Genomic DNA, 25,743 nt, shown 5'->3' on the forward strand with positions numbered 1-25,743 from the left:
ACTATGATTGTAGCCTATAATAAGACCTGCAAAGATCAACATTACAGAAATATCTTTGTTAATTCCTGGGACAAAAATAAAACCTGGATTTAGAACAGCTCTTTGTTTACTGGCAGAATAATAGATCGGTGTGTTGCCTGTTTATTTTTTTTTAACATTGTTCATATGTAGATTTTGGCTCATATTGTTTTTGTAGTGGATCAGTTTCCTATTGACAGATGCTAACACCTGATTTGTGTTTAATCTGAGAGAATCTTGTAAATATGCCCTGAGAAATGACATATTTTAAGACAATATTTTTGTTAAAATTAAGACTTATAATATGAAGGAGAGTGCAGGGACAAATATTAAATGATGAAGATTGTGAGGACTATGTGGAAAGACTAACTGAAAGATTAATATAAATAGAAAGAGTAAATATATTTGAATTAAAATGTGCAACCAGTCCCACCAGGATTTTGTGATAGCAGAAATGAATGCAAAATCAAGCAAACTTTCAAAGTGATATTTGGAGGAGCATGCCATTTTTCAAAATTACCACAGATTTGGGCTTAGACCTGACATGTGACATTATCACACTGCTCGTTCAGTCAAAGTCCTCTTCGATTCACGTGCGTCGAACATGAGTACAGCTAAAAGTTCTCATTCACCAACAAACATCACTGTGAAAGACAATTTCACCAATTGCAATAAAGTACAAAAAAAAACTCTGCAAGTTGCATCGCACATATTGAAAAAAGCTGCAGAAAAATCAAGCATGTTGGGCTGCAACAATTACAAAGAACCTCAGTGAAATCTTGTATGGACTGTAAAACACTTACACACATATATACTGTATATGATAGTTGTGGTGGTATGCTGTGCAGTAAGTAATATTACTGCCTCAAAGCTCCACAATCCCTGGTTCTATCCTTGGGTTACTGCCTGTTCTCTGTGCAGTTAAGCCACTCTAACAAATGCTGGGTTATTTTTTTCTACCCAAACGCTGGGTTGAGCCTTTTGGGTAATATTTTCTCAGTCTTGGGTAGTTTTTGGGTAGTTATGTGTAACCCAACCATTGGGTTAGTGGCTGGGTCATTTTTACTGACTCAATACACTCCTGAATCAATGCACTCCTCCCCCACCCCGACGCATCAGCCCAGCTCCTTGGGTCAAATCAACTCAGCGCTGACTGTTTGAATTCGTCTCAGGTGGAGGTAGCAGTTTTCATAATGACAGACTGTTAGATTTATTTAGAGAAACAAGGTTCAGTATCAATATATGTATCAATAAAACCATTACTATACACTAGAAAAAGCAAAAATGTGTGATAACAGTCTAGTTTACATGACATAAATGCACCGCTATATTCATCAGCTTTAGCTTACTTGTTTGTAATGCCCACTCGGATCGTAAGTTGGTTACTCAGTTTTTTGTTTTTTTTTGGATGTTTCTCCTTTTTTCAAAATCTAACGTTTTCATCTTACATATATGACTTCTTTGAGTTATTTACTTCAAAGTCTATAAATAAACACCACTTTAACAGCTCTAGCGATACATTTCTGAGCACCTTTGTATAAATAAAGGTCGATACCATGCTGACATATTTGTTTATAATGTGGTATATCTGACATTTTCAAAGGGTAAAAATAACCCTGAAAACATTATCCCATTTATGAAATAAAATGAACCCAGCATTTTTGTAAAAACGAAACTGTCCTTTGGGTTGAAACGACCCATTTGCTGGGTTACAAACAACCTAACTTGATGGGTTAGTTTAGCCCAAAACGTGCTCTGTCCTACATTTGCCCAGCCGTTGGGCTAAAAATAACCCAATTTGGGGTTTTTTAACCCAGTGTTTTTTAGAGTGTGATGATGAATGAATGAAAGTTGTCTCATTCTATGGAAGGGTGTTTGGTTTTCCAACAAGCATAAATAAGCTGGTCCTGGTGTGGTCCTGGTGACAAGATATTCCTATACATTTATTCATTTGTCATTCTATTTTATATGAGTCATTGAGGGTTAAGGGCTTGCTCAAGGGCCTAAAGTTGGGTTCACACTGTATGAGTTTGGCCACGATTTAGTCATCTGAAACTAATTTTTAGACTCTTAAAAGATTCCTATAATCATTGGTCAAACTCTCTAGTCTTTGATCGCTAGTTTTACATGTTCCCTGACAGCCGATTAATAGCCGTTGCGATCAGATGTTTCCTCTGATTAAATTCTGTCAGAAGATTTGAGGCACAGTCCTGTAGTGTGGCTTCTCATACTCCGTACGAGTCTTCTTGTATGCGTTTTGACTGTCGTACAGTCTGACATTAATGACAACTACAGCGGGGATCATGTTTGTACAGTCTGACAAGCAACAGTCGCAAACGACTATTAAACATCACACCTTGTGCACCTGGCTTTACAGTGGTTCTTTGGATTTGAACTCTCTACAGAACCATTACTTCCACTGTCCACTGTCCCTGTATTTATTGTCATAAGCAAGTGCTATGGAAAAAAACCTTACTTATTTCCATCCTTTTGCGGGTTTTTCAGCTGTCTGTAAGGAATGTTGACCCCATTGTGTTTGTCTGTGTACAATTGTGACTCGGAACGAAAGGGAGCACTAGGACCCTGTGAAGAGTGCTTCGCTCCTGCCTGCCTGCCTGCCTGTATCCCTCTCCACTACATACTGATCTGCAATTACCCTGTGTGTGTGTGTGTGTGTGTGTGTGCGTGCGTGCGTGCGTGTGTGTGTGTGTGTGTGTGTGTGTGTGCGTGTGTGAGAGAGAGAGAGAGCGCGGGAGCACATGTTTATGCGTGGATGTGTGTGTGTGTGTGTGTGTGTGAGTGAGTGTGTGACAGAGGGGATGTTTGAGCGTGTGCATGCGAGTGTGTGTGTGTGTGTGTGTGTGTGTGTGTGTGTGTGTGTGTTAAAGGCAGATTTCTAAGCAGAGAGGATTTCGTCGGCTCCTCTTTCCATTCATCGGCTCAAGCAGAAACCTGACCACCTGGACCGCTTGCCTGCCTGGAGCACAGTTTAGCGGAGGAAGCATCGGCGGTCGGCAGAATGAAATGGTGTGTGTGTGTGTGTGTGTGTGTGTGTGTGTGTGTGTGTGGGTGGGTGGGTGGGTGAAGAGGGGGTAGAGGTGAGATGAAAGGACCAGGTGAGGAGAGGTGTCGGGTGCCTCTATCTCTCTCTCTCTCTCTCTCTCTCTCTCTCTCTCTCTCTCTCTCTCTGTCTCTCTCACTTTCTCCTCTTTCTATCCCTTTTCACACTCTCATTCTCTCTGTACCTCTGCTTGTGCAACACCAGCATCAGGAGCGTGGAAGGAGAACCTCTCTCTCGGACCTGCACTCCATAGCAACCTCCTGTCAGCTCTCAGCTTATCTCCTGCCTCTGTTTCCAGCCACATGGGCCGAATCTGCACTCATCTGAACTCACCTGGTCTCCAACGCTCCTCCTGTGAAGGCAAGGTAGTCTGAACCTCTCCAGCATTCTTCTGCAACACTTCCCCATGCAACAAGCTTTAATGAACTGTAATAACTATGTAAACACACTGACTTGTAGTCTCGTTTCCACAGAAAAGCTACAAATATGTCTGAAATAGATTATTGGTGAAACTGGTGGCACATTTTGGATGAGCAAATGCAGTGTTTGTATTATTAATATTCCATTATTAAATGTCATGAATTTGGGACTTTACTTGGATGGTTAATGTGTTTGGTGCAATGAACACAGGCCTCATATCATCATGTTCAATGAGGAGCAAAACAGTAGGGCTGTACAAAAACAGTTCTGTTAACCAATAAGCACAGAACATGGGGGGGGGGGGGGGGGGGGGATTGGGGCCAAGGAAAAAGAAAGGGCTAAAGAAGTCAAAAACCAGGGTTGGTTTTAGTCATGTGCGTTTAATATATTTCTCAGCTGGCAGGCGGGGATGTTGTTGGTTGCAGCTTCCAAGTTCAGAAAAACACAAGCTTTTATTTTGAAGAAGTATTGTCATCATTATTTTTTTTTTTGCATGTGCATTTACAATATTGCATATTTGTATTATTTAAAGCCAACTTTGTTTTAATTCTCCTCATATGTCAATGGTCTTTGTGATCGTTTTCCCGTTATGCAACAAATCCAAACTGCTTAGACAAGCTCAATGATAGGAAGATTAGAGAAATGTTGTTTTGATTGATATACTGATTACTAATTATTTGATGACTTATTTCAAATACCTTATCAGAGATTTACTCCAGAATGTGTAGTCAGTTTTATAGATTATATTTATAGCACTTGTATGAAATCTCCAAACTTCATTTTATAGGCTGTGTTAATGTCGTCTGTAAAGACATTGAGAACAAACATTTATATTTTAGCCTAGTTGAAGACATCTAACTTGAGGCTTCCAGAAATGTCTGCCAATAATATTACAGATTATCTGTCAATTCTTATGGCAACTCTTGTTTTCCTTTTCTTGTTTCCTTGTTTGGTTTACTACTTCATGATGCTACTATACCACAGGTCTGTATTAAAAGGGATTGAACGAGGCTGAGGTCAGCTCTGCATGTTGCTTTCAGTGATGTATTTTTTTTTGTCACATAAGAGCACACAGTTGAAGGTGGCTGGTTCACCTTAATCAACTTTTAGAAATCAGTGTTTTATGGGTATTGTGAGGTTTTCTTTGAAAGTCACTGTGCAGTAAATCAGAATGTAATAGGTTATTGCCAATCTTTTTAAACCCAAAGTGGGTCAAGATGACAGTCTTACTGTGTAACGCTGTTGCCATTAGCCTATGTTTGATTTTTCTCGAATAGTGGTCAACTTTAACTGCAGATGCTGCTTCACTTTGCTGCAAATGCTGTCCCACTTTCCTGGAAACATCTAATAATAAAGATGAAGAGGAAAGCTGCAATAACAACATTAATTCATGAATGTGTTGATCAATTTGATCTGCAAATCAATTGCCAAACCTACAAAAAATAGAGTCTATCCAGATTAGCCTTCGAGCTGTGGTAACATCATTGATCACAATGAGCAGATTTGGTGGGTGAAGTGTTTTTAATTCTCTTATTGCACTTGCATATTGATTGTGGAAAAGTTAATAATAAAAAGTTTTCAACCCACAGTACAATATGCAGTTCTAAAGTGGCAACATTTACATGTACAAGATCTGCCTACATTCATAGTCATAGTTGAGATATGACCAACCACAGATCTTTTAACATAGCCTGTTTACATACCAATTACTGCAAATAAAGCTCTTTAATAACTTTTAATGACTTTTAAAACTTTTTCAGGTCAGTGACTATATCGTGCTTTGAAGAAGCTCATTGTGTGATGGTGTCCAAAAGTTTGTTTTCCCATTGGAAACCGGTGCATGAAAATGCATCTACACAGACGTATAGCGAGTCGATCTGATTACAACCTTTAACATACAGAAGCTTGTAGCCAGAAAAGAGTACAAAATGTCAGACTGTCTATGGCCCTGAAACGGACACTACATGTGTCAATATACCAGACAAATATGGTATATTTAGCAGTATTTGCAAATTGCATGCTTTCCTGTAGTCATCAGTGCTCCTTTTGATTAAAGCAAGACAAAGAATCTAGGAAGGAAGTATTTTCAAGATGAGACTGCTAATGAGGAAAAGAGTTGTGTATATAGGAAAAATGCACATTTGATTTAACATGAACATCAGCATCTTTTCTCTCGTTCTTTAGGCAAAGAACTTTCAGTCAGAAGATACTGGACATTGAGTAGTATGGAGACTCTGCCAACATGGAGGCAGACCCAAAACGATGCTTGGAAATGAGGTAACCAGGTGTACCAAGACAAATCTATGGCATTGTTCAAACGCTAAGCTAAATATCAAGCTTAAACTCCATCATCATGCCATTATACTAATAATACAGACTTTGTTAAGCCCTCTACTTGGGCTTGTCTCAGGTAAAGGAGGATGGGTGATAGGCCCATGAATGTAATTTTTGACCAAACTCCACATCCCATCCTCACATGGATCCTTCTGCCTCCCTCCGCACGCCGAGGAACCTCACAAGCCACGGTCAGCTCAATAGTGGCTCGGTCAATGGCTCAGGAGTGTCTCTAACCAATGATGGAACTCTCTTCCACATGCTGGCCCTCTGCACCATGGTCTTGATGGACATCCTGGCTGTGGTAGGCAACCTGACTATAATGGCAGTCATTGCCAGGGCACCGCGCCTGCACAAGTTCATCTTCGTCTTCCACCTGTGTCTGGTGGACCTCTTGGCTGCCCTAGTATTAATGCCTCTGGGGATGTTGACAGAGCAAGCATTCTTTAATGAAACTGTGTGTCAGGCATACCTGTGCTTGAGTGTTGGCCTTATAAGTGCCACCATCCTCACCATCTCAGCCATCAATGTGGAGCGGTACTACTACATTGTGCACCCGATGCGCTATGAGGTTAAAATGACCATTGGTCTGGTAGTTTCTGTTCTGGTCGGCATATGGATCAAAGCAACACTCATGGCTGCTCTTCCCTTGCTGGGATGGACGCTGCAGAGGGAGGAGGAAGTGCAGACAAATTTGGTGTTGGAACCTAGATGCTGCTCTTTGCATTCAATGAACAGGGGGCCCCACCGCTTGGTTTTTATGCTCCTCTTTGCACTCATATACTTCCTCTGTCCGGTATTTATCATTCTTGTGGTTTACTGTAACATGTTCAAGGTAGCCAGAGTAGCGGCTATGCAACCAGGTCCTGTGCCTACATGGGTGGAAACTCCACGGCCTCGTTCAGACTCTTTAAGCAGTCGGTCCAGCACAGCAGCAAGCCTTGCAACAACTCGCAACACACCGCAGAGGACATTTGGTGGTGGGAAGGCAGCAGTTGTACTGGTGGCTGTTGGGGGTCAGTTCCTAGGCTGCTGGCTCCCCTATTTCTCTTTTCACCTCTACTCGGCCATTGTTGCCTCCTCTCCTGCCTCACTGGCTCAAATAGAAGATGTGGTCACTTGGATAGGTTACTTCTGCTTCACCTCCAATCCCATTTTCTATGGCTGTCTGAACCGGCAGATCCGTGAGGAGCTGGCGAGAAATGTGGCATGCGTCTTTAAGTGGGGGCGGCCACGTGACGAGGACGAGCAGTTGCCCAGCAGAGAGGCTTCTATCGAAGAGAACTTCCTCCAGTTCCTACAGGGCACTGGTTGTAGCCTGGGGCCCAGGAACTCACAAAGCATCTCCGTCCCCCAGAAGGATGATGAGGACACTCTTTCTGCTCATCGTAGACCTTCAGTCGACTTCCACATCCCTGGACAGATCATGGAAGAGACGTCAGAATTCATTGATCAGCAGCAGCTGAATGATCTCAATATAACAGGCAACTGTTTCAAAACAATGTCTGAGCTGCAGGGTTAATATTTACAGAATATTTATGGAATATATGTCTTTTATTGTTAGAATGATTTGTTGTGCATTCTTTTTGATAACCTGCCTGATACTTTGTATTTGGAGATAAGGCTAATGTTTGGTTTTTAGGATTCACTTTTATTGATGGAACGCATTCTGGTAGAACTCAGCTTATATACAACAGTTGCTCTGCGTGGGATTGACAAGAAATGATCTCATCACTGCAACTAGTTACTAATCCTTTATTTTTTCAGTCCACCAATTATGAGAATATGAGAGGTTGCCTGTTACAGGAACAAGCCATTGCTTAATTAGGCCCACTACTTGACATTAGGAGTATGAATTGACCCACATGACTACCAAAGGTGGCTTGATGTGTCCTTGTCTGTTACACTGTAAAGCAGGTTTACAGTTTCTACATGTATGAACATGTGTATAAACTATGGTGTCCTACAAAGTCCCAGATACTGAGGTTTATGCAACTATGGCATACATGCAACATGATCCATAATGTTTATTTTTAATGGAGGAAAACATGGAGTTCAGGTCCTGGCTATATAAAGACAGACACATTTTGTAATTGGGAAAACAAAACAAGCATTGCCCTAGAAGTCACACACTTTCTGCACCTTGTGACATGACGAGCACAGTATCCTCCGGGCTTTGAGCTTTATGAAGCACCTGATTTATCAGAATAGTGGAAGCATCAGATAACTGGGTCAAATAGGGTTAGCTGGGAACACGGGTCACTATAAATGTGCTCCAAGAGTTTATTTAACTTTATAAAAACAGGTCTGAAAAAGTCAAGTAATTTTGCCTTTCAACCCACTTTCCTAGTCAGTTTTTTACAACAAAAACAAGTTATAGGTCTTAATGATCAAAGGAGGCCATTTTGTTTAAACATAGCAGTCAGGTACAATGTGTCAGACTGGTTAGCTTCTCACTTTAATGAGTACTGTGCTATGAAGAAAAACAGATCACATGAGTATTTAACCTGTGATGTGTGCAGCTTTCAGCTTTGAAACAATCCTGCCGTTGAAGAGTCAAACGCCAGTGGTCTTATAAGGTGAGCAGTATTGTAGCTTGGGTTTACTAGAGAGGTAGGGGTTCTTCTGATTGTGAATAGACACTGCCACTGTCCTGTTATTTAAGGGTAAACCCAACTCTGATCCCTGCAGTACAGAACTGTTTGAATTAGGAGCATCAACATGTTGTGGCTACAGAACACAATAAAGGCAATACTTACACAAGTTGATAAGTTCTTTTGCCTTCCTTTACCACTCAGTCTGATGATACAATTTTATACCTATGAGTCTTTTTCTTCTTTCTTTCTTTCTTTCTTTCTTTCTATTATTTACTTGAACAAATACAGTAGAAAATTCAAGAGAAGTTATTGCTATTTCGAGTCCAAAATTTCATGGTGCTTTACACAGAAAAGAAGGCAGGGGTTCCCAAACTAGGTTTTGTATCCACACATGGGGTTGCTTGATTTACTAATGTGGTCAGAAGAGAAACTTTTTTTGATTCATTTATTTTACAAATTAATATTTGAAATATCAAAGACGGATTCTGTGTGAAATATTTTCAAATGTTTTGAAATGTTACTGGGAATCACTTTCAGACATGCCACATTTAAATTAATAGGGTCCATATTATTTTACTCTTTTCTTTTTTGTTTAATTTAAAAAAAAACAAAAACGCTTTTCACTCTCCTGACATGCAGCACTAACATAGTTCAACAATAAAAATGGACAAATTTGTCCATCTGCCTCCACTAAACAAACTGGCGTTGTGTCTCAAATTGCATACTTATGCACTATTCTAGACTGTTGAGTACTAACATTAACAGGGTTTCTATTATACTTAATGTATGAATTTTCAAACCTAGCAGAAAGGTCTGATTTGCTTACTAGTCTTCTAGATTTTCTATATTAGTACATTGAGTGTACTAATTTTGAGTGTAAGGTCGTTTTTGAGATGCAGCTCAATAAAACAATCAACACGATAGCGGAAAGTTTAAGAGAGACAAAGCTTTTCAGTATGTTTAACATTACTGTGCGTAGAATTTTGCAGTTCAACATTTAGCTCTGATGTGCCAGCTAGTGAATGTCACTTTTAAATCTTCCAGATGTATATAAGATAGACAGACATTGTGTGAATAATAATGCTGCACAATCATGTGTGTACATTCGCACTTGAGCACTGTTTACGAGACATGTCAATGGCTGAGAGAGATATACCATATTGGGCCGTTATTCAGTACTGAAAAAACAGTTCTCGCACTGTTCTCTACACTGTTAACACATAATTAGTACTGCAGTTTTATGCTGCGATTTATTTGGGTTTTATTTGGGTGGTCTGCCACCAAAGGTGCTATGATCTAAGTTGTTTAAGACATCTAGATATAAATATCAGGAAATGAAAGCTGAAATTCTGATCTACTGTCTGATATTTATCTTTTGATGTCAAACTTAATGTTTACGGTGTATAGCAAAAATATTAATTTTGCAGGGCTCTGTGTGTGTGTGTGTGTGTGTGTGTGACTCCAGTCTCTGAGTATTGAGGAGTCTGATGGTTTGGGGGAAGGAACTGTTACACAGTTAGGCCGTGAGGGCCCGGATGTTTCTATACCGTTTGCTATGTATATACGTATGAAACAATTATAATGTTAGTTAGCATAGTCAGTGAGTCGAGAAGAAAAGGTCGTCAAAAAACTGGCTGAACACAATCAAAGCCGACACGAATATGCACATGAAAGAACTGAATAAAGCGGCCCAAGATAGGAAAGCGTGGAGAATGATGATCGATAAAGTGACCGAAAGTCGGCTTCGACTGAATGGATAACTCATCATCATCATCATATATATATATATATATATATATATATATATATATATATATATATATATATATACACACACATATATATGACACACACATACACACAGTGCTGTGAAAAAGTATTTGTCCCCATCCTGATTTCTTCTGTTTTTGTGTATATCTCATACTAAATAATTTTAAATCTTCAAACAAAATACAACATAAAACAAAGGCAACCTGAATAAACACACAGTGCAGTATTATTATTATTTTTTTATTTAAACAAAAATGTTATACAATACCAATTACCAATGTGAAAAACGAATTGCCCCTTAAACTTAAAATCTGGTTGTGCCACCTTTAGCAGCAATAACTGCAACAAACACTTCCGATAACTAGAGATCAGTCTTTCACTTTCCTCTGAGACTAGGACTTACTCCCATGCTTAAATCATTGTCTTGCTACATAATCCAGTTGCGCTTGAGTTTCAACTTACAGACTGAAGACCGGACATTCTCCTTTAAATTTTCTGGTAGAGAGCAGAATTCATGTTTCTGAAGCCCTGAAGGCCCTGAAGCAGCAAAGCATCCCCACACCATCACACTTCCACCACCATACTTGACCGTAGGTATGTTCTTTTTGTAGAATTTTGTGTTTGGTTATGTCAGATGTAACGGGACCCCTGTCTTCAAAACAGTTCCACTTTCAACTCAACAATCCACAGAGCATTCTCCCCAAAGTTTTGAGGATCATCAAGGTGTGTTTTGGCAAAATTCAGATCAGCCTTAATGTTCTTCTGGGTCAGCAGTGGTTTTCACCTTGCCACTCTTCCATTTATGCCATTTTTACCCAGTGTCTTTCTGATAGTGGAGTCATGAACAGTGAAATTTATTGATGCAAGAGAGGCCTGTAGGTCCTTTGATGTTGTCCTTGGTTCTTTGGTGACTTCCTGGATGAATCATCGCTGTGCTCTTGGAGGAATTCTGGAAGGCTGGCCACTTCTGGGAAAGTGCATAACTGTGCTGAGTTATTCCATTTGGAGATAATGGATCTCACTGTGGATCTTTGAAGTCCCAGATTCTTTGAAATAGTTTTGTAACCCTTCCCAGACTGATGTATTTCAAGCACCTTCTTCCTAATCATTTCTGGTATTTCTTTCAACTTTGGCATAATGTGTTACTGGGTAAGACCTTTTAACCAACTTCAGGCTGTTGAAAAAGTTCTATTTAAGTGTTGATTTGATTGAACAGGGTTTGCAGTAATCAGGCCTGGTTGTGTCTAGTCCAGCTGAACCCCGTTATGAATGCAGTTTCATAGATTTGGGAAATTAGTGTCTATGGGGCAAATACATTTTCACACAGACCCAGTTGGTATTGGATCACTTTTTTGCTTCAATAAATAACATTATCATTTAAAAACTGTATTTTGTTTTTACACAGGTTGCCTTTGTTTAATCTTAGATTTTGTTTTAATTTCTGAAACAATTTAGTATGTACAACCCCAATTCCAAAAACGTTGGGACAGTATGGAAAATGCAAACAAAAAAACAAAACAAAACAAACAAATAATTCAATTAACCCTGTACTATATTGAAAATGTATTATTATTATTATTATTATTATTATTATTATTAAGACATTATTTGATGTTTTACTTTGTGAATTGAATTTATTTTTGAAAATATACACTCATTTCAAATCTGATGACTGCAACACAGTCCAAAAACTTTGGGACACTCGACTGTTTAACACCGTGTAACATCACCTTTTCTTTTAATAACACTTATTAAGCGTTTGGGCACACAGCAAAATCACCAGTGTTGAATTCACACCCTACAGTGTTTATATAAGGCCATTGGACTCAAATGAACACTCTAGGTATTAATTCAGCATTAGGGATTTTACTGCGCACTGAAGACACCAGCTGGTTAAGTTTAGCAAGCGGAAATTTCCCCCATTCATCCATTATACATTTCTTCAGCTGCGCAACTGTACAGGGCCATTGTTGCCTTATTTAGTGCTTTATAATGCGCCACACATTCTCAGTCAGAGACAGGTCAGGACTGCAGACAGGCCATGCTAGCACCAGCACTCTCTGTTTACGCAACCATACACTTGTAATCCGGGCAGAATATGGTTTGACGTTGTCCTGCTCTGGATGGCAGCATATGTTGCCAAAAATGTGTACATATCTTTCTGCATTAATGCTGCCCTCACAGATGTGCAAGCTACCCATGTCATGGGCACTGACACACCCCCATACCATGACAGACACTGGCTTTTGGACCTGACGCTGATAGCAGCTTGGATGGTGCTTTTCCTCTTTGGCCCGGAGAACACGACGTCTGTTTTGTCCAAAAACTATTTGACACGTTCACTTGTCGTACCACAAAACATGATTCCACTGTGCTACTGTCCATCTCAGTTGAGATCGAGACCAGAGAAGTCAGCAGCGCTTCTGGACAGTGTTGATGTGTGGCTTCTGCTTTGCACAGCAAAGCCTTAACTTGCATCTGCGGATGCAGCGGCGAATGGTGTCAACTGACAAAGGTTTACCAAAGTATTCCTGAGTCCATGTCAGGATATCCATTACAGACTCATGACGGTTTTTAAGACAGTGATGTCTGAGGGATCAGAGATCATGTGCATTCAGAAGTGGTTTTCGGTCTTGCCCTTTACTCACCGAGATTTGACCGGATTCCTTGAATCTTTTACTTATTGTGCACTGTAGAATGTGAAATGACCCAAATCCTACCGATTTCTCTTTGGGTAATGTTGTTCTCAAAGTGTTGGATTATTCGTTGACGCATCTGTTGGCAGATTGGCGAGTCTCGACTCATCATTGCTCTTGAAGGACTAGGCCTTTTTTGGAGGCTCCTTATATACTATGATTAGACAATTGCCTCACCTGATTCACATCACCTTCTTATTTCAACTTGTCACATTATTAGTCTTAAATTAATCCTAAATTGCCCCTTTCCCAACTTTTTTGGAATGTGTTGCATGCATCAGTTTAAAAATAAGCATTTATCTTCAAAAATCTATGTAGTTGATTCGGTAAAACATCAAATACCTTGTCTTTATACATTTTTAAGTACATTTACAAAACTTTCCTCTTTGCCTTTATTAGCATTTTCCATACTGACCCAACTTTTTCGGAATTGTGGTTGTACACAAAACCAGAAGAAATCAGGGTGGGGCAAATAATTTTTCACAGTATGTACACACACACACACACACACACACACACACACATATATATACAGTGTATGTACATACAGTATTATAGAGCATATTTGTTTGACTTATGTTGACCTAGTGGTTAGCAAGTTTGACTCACACACCTGGTGTGTTCAAATCCTGCCTTTGCCTTGTGGACATGGAGCTTGCATTGTGCCCCAATGCTTTGGGGGTTTCCTCCCCCAGTGCAAAGACATGCATTGTAGGCTGATTGGCATTTCCAAATTGTGCCCTGCGATGGGTTGGCACCCTGTCCAGGGTATCTCCTGCTTTGTGCCAGTAATTCCCTCGGATAGGCTACAGGCTCCTCCGCGACCCTGTGTAGGATAACTAGTACAGAAAATGGATGGATGGATGGATATTCGTTCGACTTGTATATTAATGATAAGGGCTTATTTTATTATGTAATTGAAGCCAGTGATCCCTGAAGCTACTCAAATCTCAATTAATGAGTAATTGATTGCTTGATACAGTATGACTTATTTCTGAAACAAAAATAGAAAGTTCTTATTTTTCTAATTGATTATATGGAAATATAATGAATACAAAATACACAGCACTGATTCAAAAGGTCTCTAGAACAGACTACACACTGAAACCTTTAGTTTTTACTAAGATTCACAGCATATTATAGTCCCTGCACCACACATAAAAATGCAACATGATACATGATGTTTATTAATTTTTTAGTCTTTTGAAGATTTGTGTGAAACTGCATGAAGTCAACAAGTATAGAGGCTAGACTATGCATGGACACGTATCACCAATGATTATTATAATAAAATACTTACTTGTGAAATGTAATGCCTTGTTGCCAGGTCTCTGAGGTTGACTGTATACAGCTCCAATATGGTGCAGATGCTAAACTCTCTAAATGCATCCCAGCCAAGCCTGTGCTTATATAGGTATTCATATCAATGAAAGCAGACCCCTCTGATTCATGCTGGGAAGTATCACACATCACCTCAGCGTGGATTATTTTCCTATAACACAACACTTCCTTCTAGACTGGTAAGCTAGTGCAAGGAATATCCCTTTGTATTTTCAGTCACTTACATTACACAAACATATGTTAGCGACATGATAAAATATTCTAATATTACAGTAGTTCAATATTATAAATCTACAATTTAAAAGAAAATGTGAGGTGGTTGTGTCCATTTTGGGTCTTTTCCCCAAACAGTTTGAGAACCCCTATATGACTATAAGGTCAAAGAAAGCAATGATGACAAGTAATGAATAGAACATGACGGGCCATGCTGTTATAGGAAGTTAATCCATGATGGAGTGTTGTGATCTGGCCATACGTGAAGCAGAGTGGATTATTTTCCTATAACACAATGTCCTGAAGTGTTTTATTTCACTTATACCACAGCAAATTGCCAAAGATCGCAATTTTGAATTTATTTACCAAAGATAAGTCATGCTTTTCAACTGTTTATAGTTACATTTAATGTTGTGGAATGTCTGCACAATAAGTTAGTTCATGTTATCACTAACATTATAGCAGCTATAAACATCATTCCCTTACCAGTCTCTCTCTCTCTCTCTCTCTCTCTTAAAGCTAATCAGACAATATATATGTGTATATATATATATATATATATATATATGTGTATATATATATATATATATATATATATATATATATATATATATATATATATATATATATATATATATATATATATATATATATCACAGAGAAACTGGAATGAGCCATGGTTGAAAACCCCATGGTGGAAAATTTACTGTTACAAAGTGCTGACATAAAATTCCTAACAGAAAGCTGCAGCATATCAACGAGTGTACATTAATCTTTGTTAAACAGCAGCACAATTTGAATTAGCTTATTGTTAGCTTAGATTATGTGGAGCATCTGCCGTACAAGTCCCTGTGAATGATCTGTGAATTATAACAATAGCTTTGTAATGTATCATTTGAATTATACATTATGCTATTCTAGAAAATTTATCTACACGTTCGACCAATCAAATTTGAGAATAAAGCACTTTGGCGAAGTAAACTACAATGATTATTGAAGTTGATGTCTTTCCTAATTTTCCCATGCTATTCTGGCAATGCTGTTGTTTTGCAGTGGTGCTACTTTATGTATGTTGGATACAGAAGGATTGGACTGTGGTTTTATTAGTTGCATATACTTATGTGCGCATACTGTAAATAGCACACAAATAGTATTTAAATTTACTGGTAATTTGCCAAATGGTCAATGCTTGTGGATAATCAGTAATGATAACAAGGTGAATAAGTCAGATCAATTTTATACATCACACCCTTATATTTATTTTCCTTTCTGTTTAACAATTCAGTGAATCAAATGTTTAACCATATCATATCTTTAATATTCAATGACACAACTGGACATTTTAAATGTTTGAAATGTTCATTCCAGCAGAAACTAATACTATAGTCATGTTTTACACCCTGTTAACATTTTTATCTTGTGCTTTGTTATAGGTACACCATCCTAAAACGATTAAATTATTCTTATTTATTTATTTATTTATTTATTTTTTAAAAATTTCTACAATACAGCTATCGAGGCCAAATGATGTCTTTAATTTACAAGGTCTTCGCAGTCAACCTGTGGTTTAGAGTTGCTATCCTTATATTGACCAAAATAGGCATACGCAGAAAAGACCAATCAAATTGTGATATCCTTAGGAGGTGCAGCTTAAATCAAATCACACAAGAGTACACTAATGCTTTCAACTTTAATAAACAATTAAAGTTATGGATAGGATGAGAATGAAAATGCAGGTTAGCACAGGAAGAAGGGGTAAGCACAAGCACAATGTTTGCAGACCTTCACTTATTATCTACCCACCTCCACCATACTGCTCAGATTTTTGTGCTTTGATGTTTGGGAGGTGAGGAGGTAAGAGGGAGGCCCCTAGTGGTGAAGTTCAAACACTCTGACCTTTCACTTGAGACAAGGGATAAAGGTGTTCTGTGAGCTTTGTGAGTCATTTTCAGCGTGGTTAAAACGTTAAATCTATTATGTGTTACTGGTTTGACAACATCTAGAGAGAACATGAGAGAACGCTCATTCTCTCACAGTAGTCAGAGCAGTTTCTCAGTATATAATATTTACTGGTTTTTGGGTGGATGGCACTATTGCCTTACTTTCACAATAAATTCAAAATTAACTTAAGCTTTCTGATGAATTGCTAGATGAAACACAAACATGCTACACTACAGGAATTTGTATATGATGATGATGATGATGATGAGGATGACTTCCTATACAATCCCAAGTTTCTTTACTAAAAGAATTAATTACTAGTAAGATGAAATTAATAAAATGAACAACTATCTAAAATAAAGGCAGGTAAAATGTATCTTTATATGTAGCATTTCCATTGCAGTTATCTTTTGATGTATATTTTATTTTATTGTGTACTAGCTCTCTGGTCTAATAGCAAACTGAAAGAGCCTTGGGTGTTGCCTGTAACAGTTTAAGCTATAAATCATTTGCACAAAACCTTTTTCCTTCCGTAACCCACGAGAAAGCCGTTTTAATATGAGCAGGACCATCATTTGCAGAAATTGAATCCCATTCTACAGCCTGTACGAGCAGGCCAGACACATGCAGCCTGGACTGAACTGCGCAGGATTTATTTGCAAGTGCGGAGGAACTTGGTGTTTCCATGGTAACTTATCCGCTGCCACATTGCTCTGTAGGCTGAATGTAGTGAGCATTAGCAGCAGACCACTTCTTCAACCATTTATCACACATGATGGAGGAACACAATGGCGAACAGGCCGGTGTTTGTATCAGGTTGTTTTCATTTTGTACAGCCTTTCCTATTACAGTGAGGAACAAAATACCACATGTGAACTATGGTGATTTTCATATTTGTTTGTGAAGAATAAAATTACTACTCTGACTTCATTCATCTCCTGCGTTTGCAGTAGCTGAGTCGAGTCAGGCCACTAGTACAAACTGACATTCACACATTGATTGAGCATCCTGTAGATGACACCAGTGTGATGACATTGAAAACAGCATGGTGAAGTCTAGTTGTTCTGACCAAAATTGAAACATTGATGGAAAATGAGTCTATATGCAGCTATTTCTAAGCATACACTATAACATGGCATTTTGGATGCTGTTGCTGTTGAGCTATAATAATATATTATATTATATTATATTATATTATATTATATTATATTATATTATATAATGTATGTCAAAAAAGCCAACAATTTGCATGGGATATATATAATATGTAATATATATATATATATATATATATATATATATATATATATATATATATACACACACACACACACACACACACACACACACACACACACACACACACACACACACACACGCGTGGTCAGGTCATAAATATTTGGACAATGACACAATTTTCGTCATTTTGCATCTGTACACCACCACAATAGATTTGAAATGAAATAATCAAGACCCAAGGAATACTGGGCATCAGGTGGGAATACAAATTGGATGGGATGCCAATCTGCCGAAGGCCACTATACACACATTCACACCTAGGGGGCTTAGATGATACACCTGTCAGTGTGTATTTGGGAAGTGAGAGGAAAGCAGACAACTCAGAAGAAACCTAGGTGGACATGGGGAGAACATGCAACTACATATAGTATTATAGTGTTACCATTTAAGGTATCTATGTTTTTCTTGTTTCACTTTACAAACAGGAGGTGCAAGACGGGGATGAAGTAGTTTAGGCTACATATTACTACAGTACATAATGCCACATCTACTTCTTGGCTATGTAATTAAAGGAGTGAAGGCATCAGAGGTACATTATACCAGATACAACCTAATCAAGATATCATTCAGGCAATATCAGTCTACTGTAACAAAATTACCAAATGTGAAGCAAGTGTGATATGAATATTGTTAGTTTAGAACAACAATAGGCAAGCCTAGTTTTGGTTCTTCGACTGCACAAGTGTCAATGGCATTTCATCTATGGTGAGGCAGTTATTTATATAGGGTCTAGAATATATATCCTTCTTATTAGAAGCCCTTGAAAGGTAATTTAGAGACTTCGGCAATGCCCTGTGTTTAAAAAGAGGTGCTGTGCCACTGTTAGATAGCTAACTGTCTATCTAACGCAGAACACGTATTCACGTAAATTAACAACAAAACGGTTTAAATAAATATGGCAGTATGTAGCTACAAATGCATTCATGTCACAGTGCATTATCAGACCCCTTCATTGAATATGCTATTCACTGCAATAATATTTCAAGCATGGACACATCCTTATGAAACAACACAATGTCCCTCATAGAATGTGCCAGATATCACTCACTAAGGGTAACTAGTTTGAAATTCAGCTGGCTAACTCCTTGCACATGTGCATTTCAACAATGGGACTCAGTTAGTGAGCAAAAATGATAAATGTTTGGGTTATCCTTTTAAAAAGTATTCACAAATATTCACTCAACCCAAAAGACACTGACACTGCAACCAGCCAATGACTAGTAGCATGTGTTTTGGTTTTTCTTAGAATTGTGCAACAGTCAGTTAAGTAAGGAATACAATGGGGTGGTGTGATGCGGACCAATGTGAAGCTGACGTTGAACGATTTTCCAACTGTTACAAATTTGTTTATTTATTAATGAATGGCATGCTATACGTTTTAACCAGTTACATTTAATGTTGTGGAACTTCTGCAAAGAAAAGTTAGTTCCAGTAATCATTTATGTTATAGCATCTATGAACTCACCAGGCTCAGTTTTTTCCCCTCTCTCTTAAGTTTAACAAGACAAATGAAGCAGCTTTTCATATTACCAAGAAACCAGACAGTATGATGACAGTGAGCAGACTCTCCTGTGCTGGAAAACATGTGTAAAATAGATGCTACCAAACTTGAACATATTAAGGATTATATGTTTTATTTTGTTAAATAACATGTTTTTAATCCATTTATTATTAGACTTAGATTATGTAGATTGTCTTCCATATACGTTCCTGTCAAAGTTACTGCTGAAATGATAATGTATTACTGAGCACATTAATATAAACCTGTGATTTGAATTATAACTGGCACTATTGTATAAGCTACTGTTATAGAAAATTAATCAACACCTTCTGACCAATCAAAATCAAGACTTCAACATTGTGTGGTATAAATTTTCACAACAGTATGAATACATTTAAATCAACATATACAAAAATATATATTTTATTGTGAAGACTTGTGATAGTAAGGGTTTTTCATAAACTGCAGTCATGAAAGAAGTTTTAATTTGGACCTTGATAACATTTCTATAGTCAACATCCATCCATCTATTTTCCATATTGGTTATCCTACACAGGGTCACGGGGGAGCCTAGAGCCTATTGCAGGGATCTTGGGGAACAAGATGTGGAACATCCAGGATGGGGTACCAACCCATCACAAAGCACAATCGCACACATATTCACACACTACGGACAATATGGAAATGCCAATCAGCCTACAACACGTTTGGACTAACCCCGATGGTGTGAGGGAAATGTGCTAACAACTAAGCCACATGTTTATAATTAAAATAATATATATATTTGTGTGATTTTTCTGTGTGATTTGGTGTTTCAGTATGTAAATGACCGAGAAAATATTTTATTGGGAAAAAAAATCCATTTCAGTCCTGGGTGACTTCTCCAAGCTCTGAGGTTTCCTCCCACAAAAACAAACTAACAAACAAGCATGTGTGGGTGTATTGGTGGCTCTAAATTGCGGTAAATGGTCTGCACTTATTTAGTACTTTTTTAACCTTAGTGATTCTACAAAGCACAGTGTACATTCAACTTTACAATGTTTCTAATTCACCCATTCACACACACTCACACATAGCTGAGAGTTGCCATTGGAGCAACTTGGGGTTGTGTCTTGAACACTTTGGGATGTGGAGACATGTGGGGCACAGAGAATCGAACCATCAACCCTACGATTTGTGGACAATCCGCTCTACCACCTGAGCCACAGCCACCCCAAAAGTAAGTGTGTGTGTGTGTGTGTGTGTGTGTGTGTGTGTGTGTGTGTGTGTGTGTGTGTGTGTGTGTGTGTGTGTGTGTGTGTGTGTGTGTGTGTGTAATTAAAAGATCTTGTAATTAAAAGATCTTGTATGGTAGCACTACTTGTATTGTTCTCCGCTTGATATATCACGATGCTTATATTTCCTCATTTGTAAGTCACTTTGGATAAAAGTGTCTGCTAAATGAATAAATGTAAATGTGTGTGTGTGTGTGTGTGTGTGTGTGTGTGTGTGTGTGTGTGTGTGTGTGTGTGTGTGTGTGTAGGACTGGCGTTCCATCCAGGATATACAGTATTTCCTCCTTACGCTCAGTGTTCCTAGGAGAGACTCCAGATTCACCACAGGGTAAAATGGTTACTCAAGATGACTGAATGAATGAATGAATGCTTGGATGAATTAATGAATTTGAATCTCTACAGTAGAGGGTGCAAATGCACCAATCGCACCGCTTATTAAACCCTATGACTGTTATCATCACCAGGCACACTCTGTCAGCTCCCAAACTGCCATTATGTGGACTTATTCAGACACGTTCACCAGTAAGTCTAATAAGATTAAACGAACAGAAAACGTCTGGCAAATACTTTAAAAAAAAAAAAAATTTAAAAAGGCGCTTGATCGCAGGGTAACTACATTTCCCAGCATTCATGTAAAACAGCCCCCTCTCTCATACAGAGCTGCATTTCCCCCAATTCACCACGGCTGAGGACCGAGCGCGCGCTCTCCAGCTTTTCACAATCCTGCCACTAACTTTGCGGAATGTCATTTTACTTATTGCGTATTTTTTCGGCGAGTTGTTTTTAAAGAATACATTTGAAGGATATCCTCACTGTGTGTTTATACTACAGCTCTTTACCGACAGGGTATTACTACTTGTACGCGTTGAACGCTATCAGTGGTCACTTTTTAGTCAAAGAAACCTCTAAACTGAGCTGCTTTCTTTCTCCGAGCACAGCACATGCTATTTAGTCCTAACGCTTGGTCTTGTATATCATTTATAACTAAGCTGTGTGTGTTTTTACAGAGCACTCTTTTAGTGGGGCAAGAGTTTGTTGTTTTTAAACGAAGTCGTTTTTCTTTCTCTGGATGGCAATCCGTCTGTTTTCCATGTGAGAATCTGTAGCGATAACCAACGCCTTTGCTGTGAGCCATAAAGCGTGTGGTGTTGAGCACAAACACCATCAAGCAGAGACAGCTCTGTGCGCCATCACTTCTGGGGTTTGTTTGGTTTTTTTTTTTGGTCTAGCGTCGTTTCGGTTGTTTGTTGTTTAAATCAACAAACGGTTTATAGGTGAAGATGGGTTGCACCCTAAGCGCTGAGGACAAAGCCGCGATAGAGAGGAGCAAAATAATCGATAGGAACCTGCGGGAAGACGGAGAGAAAGCGTCCAGAGAAGTCAAACTGCTGCTACTGGGTAAGCGTGTGCGTTTAGGCACAGTGAACGCACCATTTATTTACATTTATACATATACATATATGTAAAATGCGCCTTAAAGAATGGCTGTGTACAGATAACATGTTGGGGCTCTGGATATTGGTCAGGAAATCCTGTGACTGCTGAGTTTGTGAAGATTTGCATGAGCGGACTGATGGAGATGTAAAGCTTTAACTCGAGGTTTTGGTTTTCAAAACACGTACAGTCTTTCATCTAAATAAAAAGTTAAGCCATTAAAGTACACTGCAATGTCAACACAATGAACCGAAAAAACATTAGCTGCTTCTGTTGGTTCCTGGTTGGTGGTAACAGTATATTGTTTCCCAAGGTGTTGATTACAGTGTGAAGGGAGCTGATGGTTTAACTGTGACTGTGAAGCATTTGACGGTTATTTTAATGGTGTCTAGAGGGCTGTAATGGTGACTTTTTTTTTAGTATCAGTCCTTTACGGGTCAAAACGACACGTTTTTATTTCTACTTTAGGTAGACATTTTATGTGCTAGACTCGTTTTCTCTATTGAACGTCAAACAGAATAAATTTACTTGTGGTGCATCTGCTATAACCCCCTTTCATATTTATATTACACATGTTATGTTCAGGTCACTCTAAATGAGAATAAAACACATTATAAGGGTTGTGAGGCAGTGGACTCCAAGAACTTTTTACAAAAAAAACAAAGCAAAAACAAAAGGGTGAATTCGCACTATTACATTACTATTACACACACACACACTATATATATATATATATATATATATATATATATATATATATATATATATATAAAATCTGTCTCAGCTGTCCAACATCAGTATGACTCGTGAACAGTACATCATTTGCCAAGTAGCGAACAGAAAACAAGGGTTAATGCTGATTTAATGGACCTATTGGACTTCTTAGATATGATCATGTATCTTTTATGGGCTTTCTGTAAGTAATAAAATGGTTATCTGGTGAGAATATACGAGATTGATACGAGTTGATGCTATGACACTGAATATTGAATTAATCTGTAACTAAATCAATAACGAGTCTACTTTAGAACAAGTTGATCCCTATCGAAAACGGATCCCCTTTCTAATTAGGAAGTGTGACAGTATTCCTAATGTTCCTTTTTCAGCAGGGTGTTTAGAAGAATTAAAAATGCCAACTGGACAACTGCTTGCTTTGACCAGAAAAAATGTGTGAGTGAACGAACCTGGTCGTTTTCCGGTTCAAAATGAACAAACAAAAAAAAAATTAATGTCAGCTATATGTAATGGTCACAAATGAGTTGCACATGGAAAGAAGTAGCTTGCTAAGCCCCAAATTACAATGAAGGACTATTTTGTAGGTCACTCTCCAACACAGACCATCATTTGGAAAACCACAAAGTGGCCTTTGAGTTAAAGCTTAGGAGAAGGAAGATGAAGCCTCTCTCTTAAATCAAGGCCGAAAGCCTGTGAAAACATCCAGAGTTCATTATGTGCATTTTCATTTTAACCATAGGTTCCATGTACATACAGTATGAGATGCATGCAGCACATGGCCTTGTGACGTGTTTCTTGTGGTGTCTCTCAACAGTTTCAGCTGTTGTAGGACCTGCAGTGCTTGTTAAACATTAATTCATTCAGACTTAATGAATCCCATTTAGATCATGTTTAAAATAATAATTTAGACCAAATCCAAGTGGTGGACAAATGATCAATTTATTAGCTAGAACACCAGGCAAGTGGAAGCTCCAGTGTGTCGTCCGGTCCCATGTTTTGGTTATCCAGAAACCTAACTGGCTTAAACGTGATATCTAACATAACATACCATATGGCCAGCTAGTTGGTTAGTAGAGGGCATTAATATCATTTAGGGGAAGTTAATAAGTATACAAATTCCTGTGGAGAGATCAACTATGCAGCCATAGTCCTAATTCTGTGCTGATAAAGTTGTGTGTCCACAGCAAAAAGTTGAACATTTCAGCCATGAGAAGTGGTGCTCTCTCTTTGCATTGCATGTAAAATGTATTATTTGAGCAGTGTTTTTCTTATCACATTCACCTACGAAGTGACTGCATCTAGTAAGCAGCATTTGTGCTGCACTTTATTTTGCTCAGCTTCATCAGTGATTCCTCATACATTCATGTTCCTGCTTCTGAAAAGTTTGTCATCCATGCAAGGTAGTAAATCTAGTAAAAATCATTCTTCAGTCAAGCAGCTTCTCGGCTTATGCGTGAGATTTGAAAGCACATGTTATAATTACAGCATCGGTGTGCGATGCTGTAATTATAAGCTAAAAAGGAAGTTTTTCTTTCTCTGGTTGTTGAAGATACTTGTCCACCTGGCAGCTACTAATAAAAATATTTGGCGGCTACTAATAAAAAAAATTTTTTTTTAAGGCTTGGCAGTTAAGGCTCTGGGTTACTGATCAGAAGGTCGGAGGTTCAAGCTGCCACTGTTGGGCCCTTGAGCAAGGCCCTTAACCCTCTCTGCTCCAGGGTCGCCATATCATGGCTGACCCTGGACTCTGACCCCAAACTCCTAACATGCTGGGATTTGCTAAGAAAAAGAGTTTCACTGTGTTGTAATGTATATGTGACCAATAAATAGCTCGTACATAAAATCCTATTTGTCCTCTGCTAAAATCCCTTCAGTATTAGGACCTAAATGCCAACACACACGGGTACAAACCCCCAAAAGCAAATTGTTCAGAGTTAGGCAAGCACGCTAACCTACCCTCTACTGCCTGTTGCACACACTGCTGTATTTTATTTATTTATTTATTTATTTATTTATTTAAACCCATTTTCTATTCTTATTAATGAATTGTGACATTCTCTGTTACTTTTCTTACCAATCAAAATGCACTTTTATGAGATCAAGAGTTCCAACGAGTTCAGATTTCTGGACCAGCCTTTAACAGCTCTTAAAATTCCGCAGCTCCAAATTCCCACCTGGTCTGAAAACAGGCTTTTCTTTCTGGATCCTTGTGCATTTGGCTAAACAGTGCAGCTTACTGGAGCATGGAAGTGCGCTTGGTTTATACTCTGAATGCATAAAGTGGAGTGAGCTATTCAGTGAGGCCAATTTTGCACAGGCTGTTTAGCCCAGTATGCGGTGCATAAAATAAAAGCTTGCACCAAAAACACAAACATTTATCCTGGGGAAATGGAGGTTTAGCTGGCCTAAGATCAGTTCTGTTTCGGTTGAAGTGAGGGGTTTGGATTTGGGAGGCATCCCATTAGCACATTAATTCTTCATTTAGCTCTGATGTGTTGTTTGAACACTGTTAACACTAGCTAATCTCTACTGACAACAGCACTGAGATGCAAATCAAAGCAGCAGTGATGTTTGTGCAAACTAAATGGATCGAAGCTTGGTCGTTTTTTTGGACTGCATCCATTTGTACAACTTATGGGGGAATGTTTTTGTTCTTTTGTGCAATGCACAGCTCTCCTGACATCAGCGGTTTCCGGATTGCTGCTGCTCCACTATCACCACTGGACTGGAATAAATGCACTATTCTCTGATTGTGTGGCTTTGTGCAGCTACGTCCAACTTTTCAGAAAAACAAAATTAGGAGCCTAAATCAATGACTGCATTCTTAAGAGTTTATTGTTGCTCTTGTGGGTACACAGTAATATTTGCAGAATTTCCAATACCTACATGTACTTGAACAGAATTTCTTCATCTTAAATGTAAACCTCTGTGTCCTTATCTTGAGTAAAACCTGTGGAGGTTTTGCCCACACCAATGACAGGGCAGTTTAAACGCTTGCGGCAGCTTCATCAACGATCACAAAGCAGATATAGCTTGCCATTCCCACATAGCTGTTCTTACTATAGGTGCATGCTAAAACAGAGTCTTGGCAACATAGTGAGTAAGCACA

General features: G+C 38.6%; 2 protein-coding genes across 3 annotated transcripts in view; both read left to right on the forward strand.

Annotated features, from left to right (window-relative positions):
• Positions 1-2,625: 2,625 nt before the first annotated feature.
• gpr61 (G protein-coupled receptor 61) lies at positions 2,626-9,173 on the forward strand. Its single transcript, XM_017467201.2, has 3 exons — positions 2,626-3,045; positions 3,284-3,444; positions 5,684-9,173. Exon 3 carries the CDS (start codon positions 5,976-5,978, stop codon positions 7,353-7,355), a length of 1,380 nt encoding a protein of 459 aa, XP_017322690.1. The 5' UTR covers positions 2,626-3,045; positions 3,284-3,444; positions 5,684-5,975; the 3' UTR covers positions 7,356-9,173.
• Positions 9,174-21,135: 11,962 nt separating this feature from the next.
• The window catches only part of gnai3 (guanine nucleotide binding protein (G protein), alpha inhibiting activity polypeptide 3), a 28,765-nt gene continuing 24,157 nt past the window's right edge, over positions 21,136-25,743 (forward strand). Inside the window, exon 1 of one of the 2 annotated variants that reach the window (XM_053680330.1) lies at positions 21,136-21,863. In XM_053680330.1, the coding sequence (XP_053536305.1) occupies positions 21,746-21,863 (118 nt within the window). In that variant the 5' untranslated portion in view covers positions 21,136-21,745. The remainder of the gene's footprint in view (positions 21,864-25,743) is intronic. The other variant, XM_017468524.3, reaches the window with a different exon arrangement.

The sequence above is a fragment of the Ictalurus punctatus genome, chromosome 5 (genome assembly GCF_001660625.3).
Source record: "Ictalurus punctatus breed USDA103 chromosome 5, Coco_2.0, whole genome shotgun sequence".
NCBI classification, from domain to species: Eukaryota; Metazoa; Chordata; class Actinopteri; order Siluriformes; family Ictaluridae; genus Ictalurus; species Ictalurus punctatus.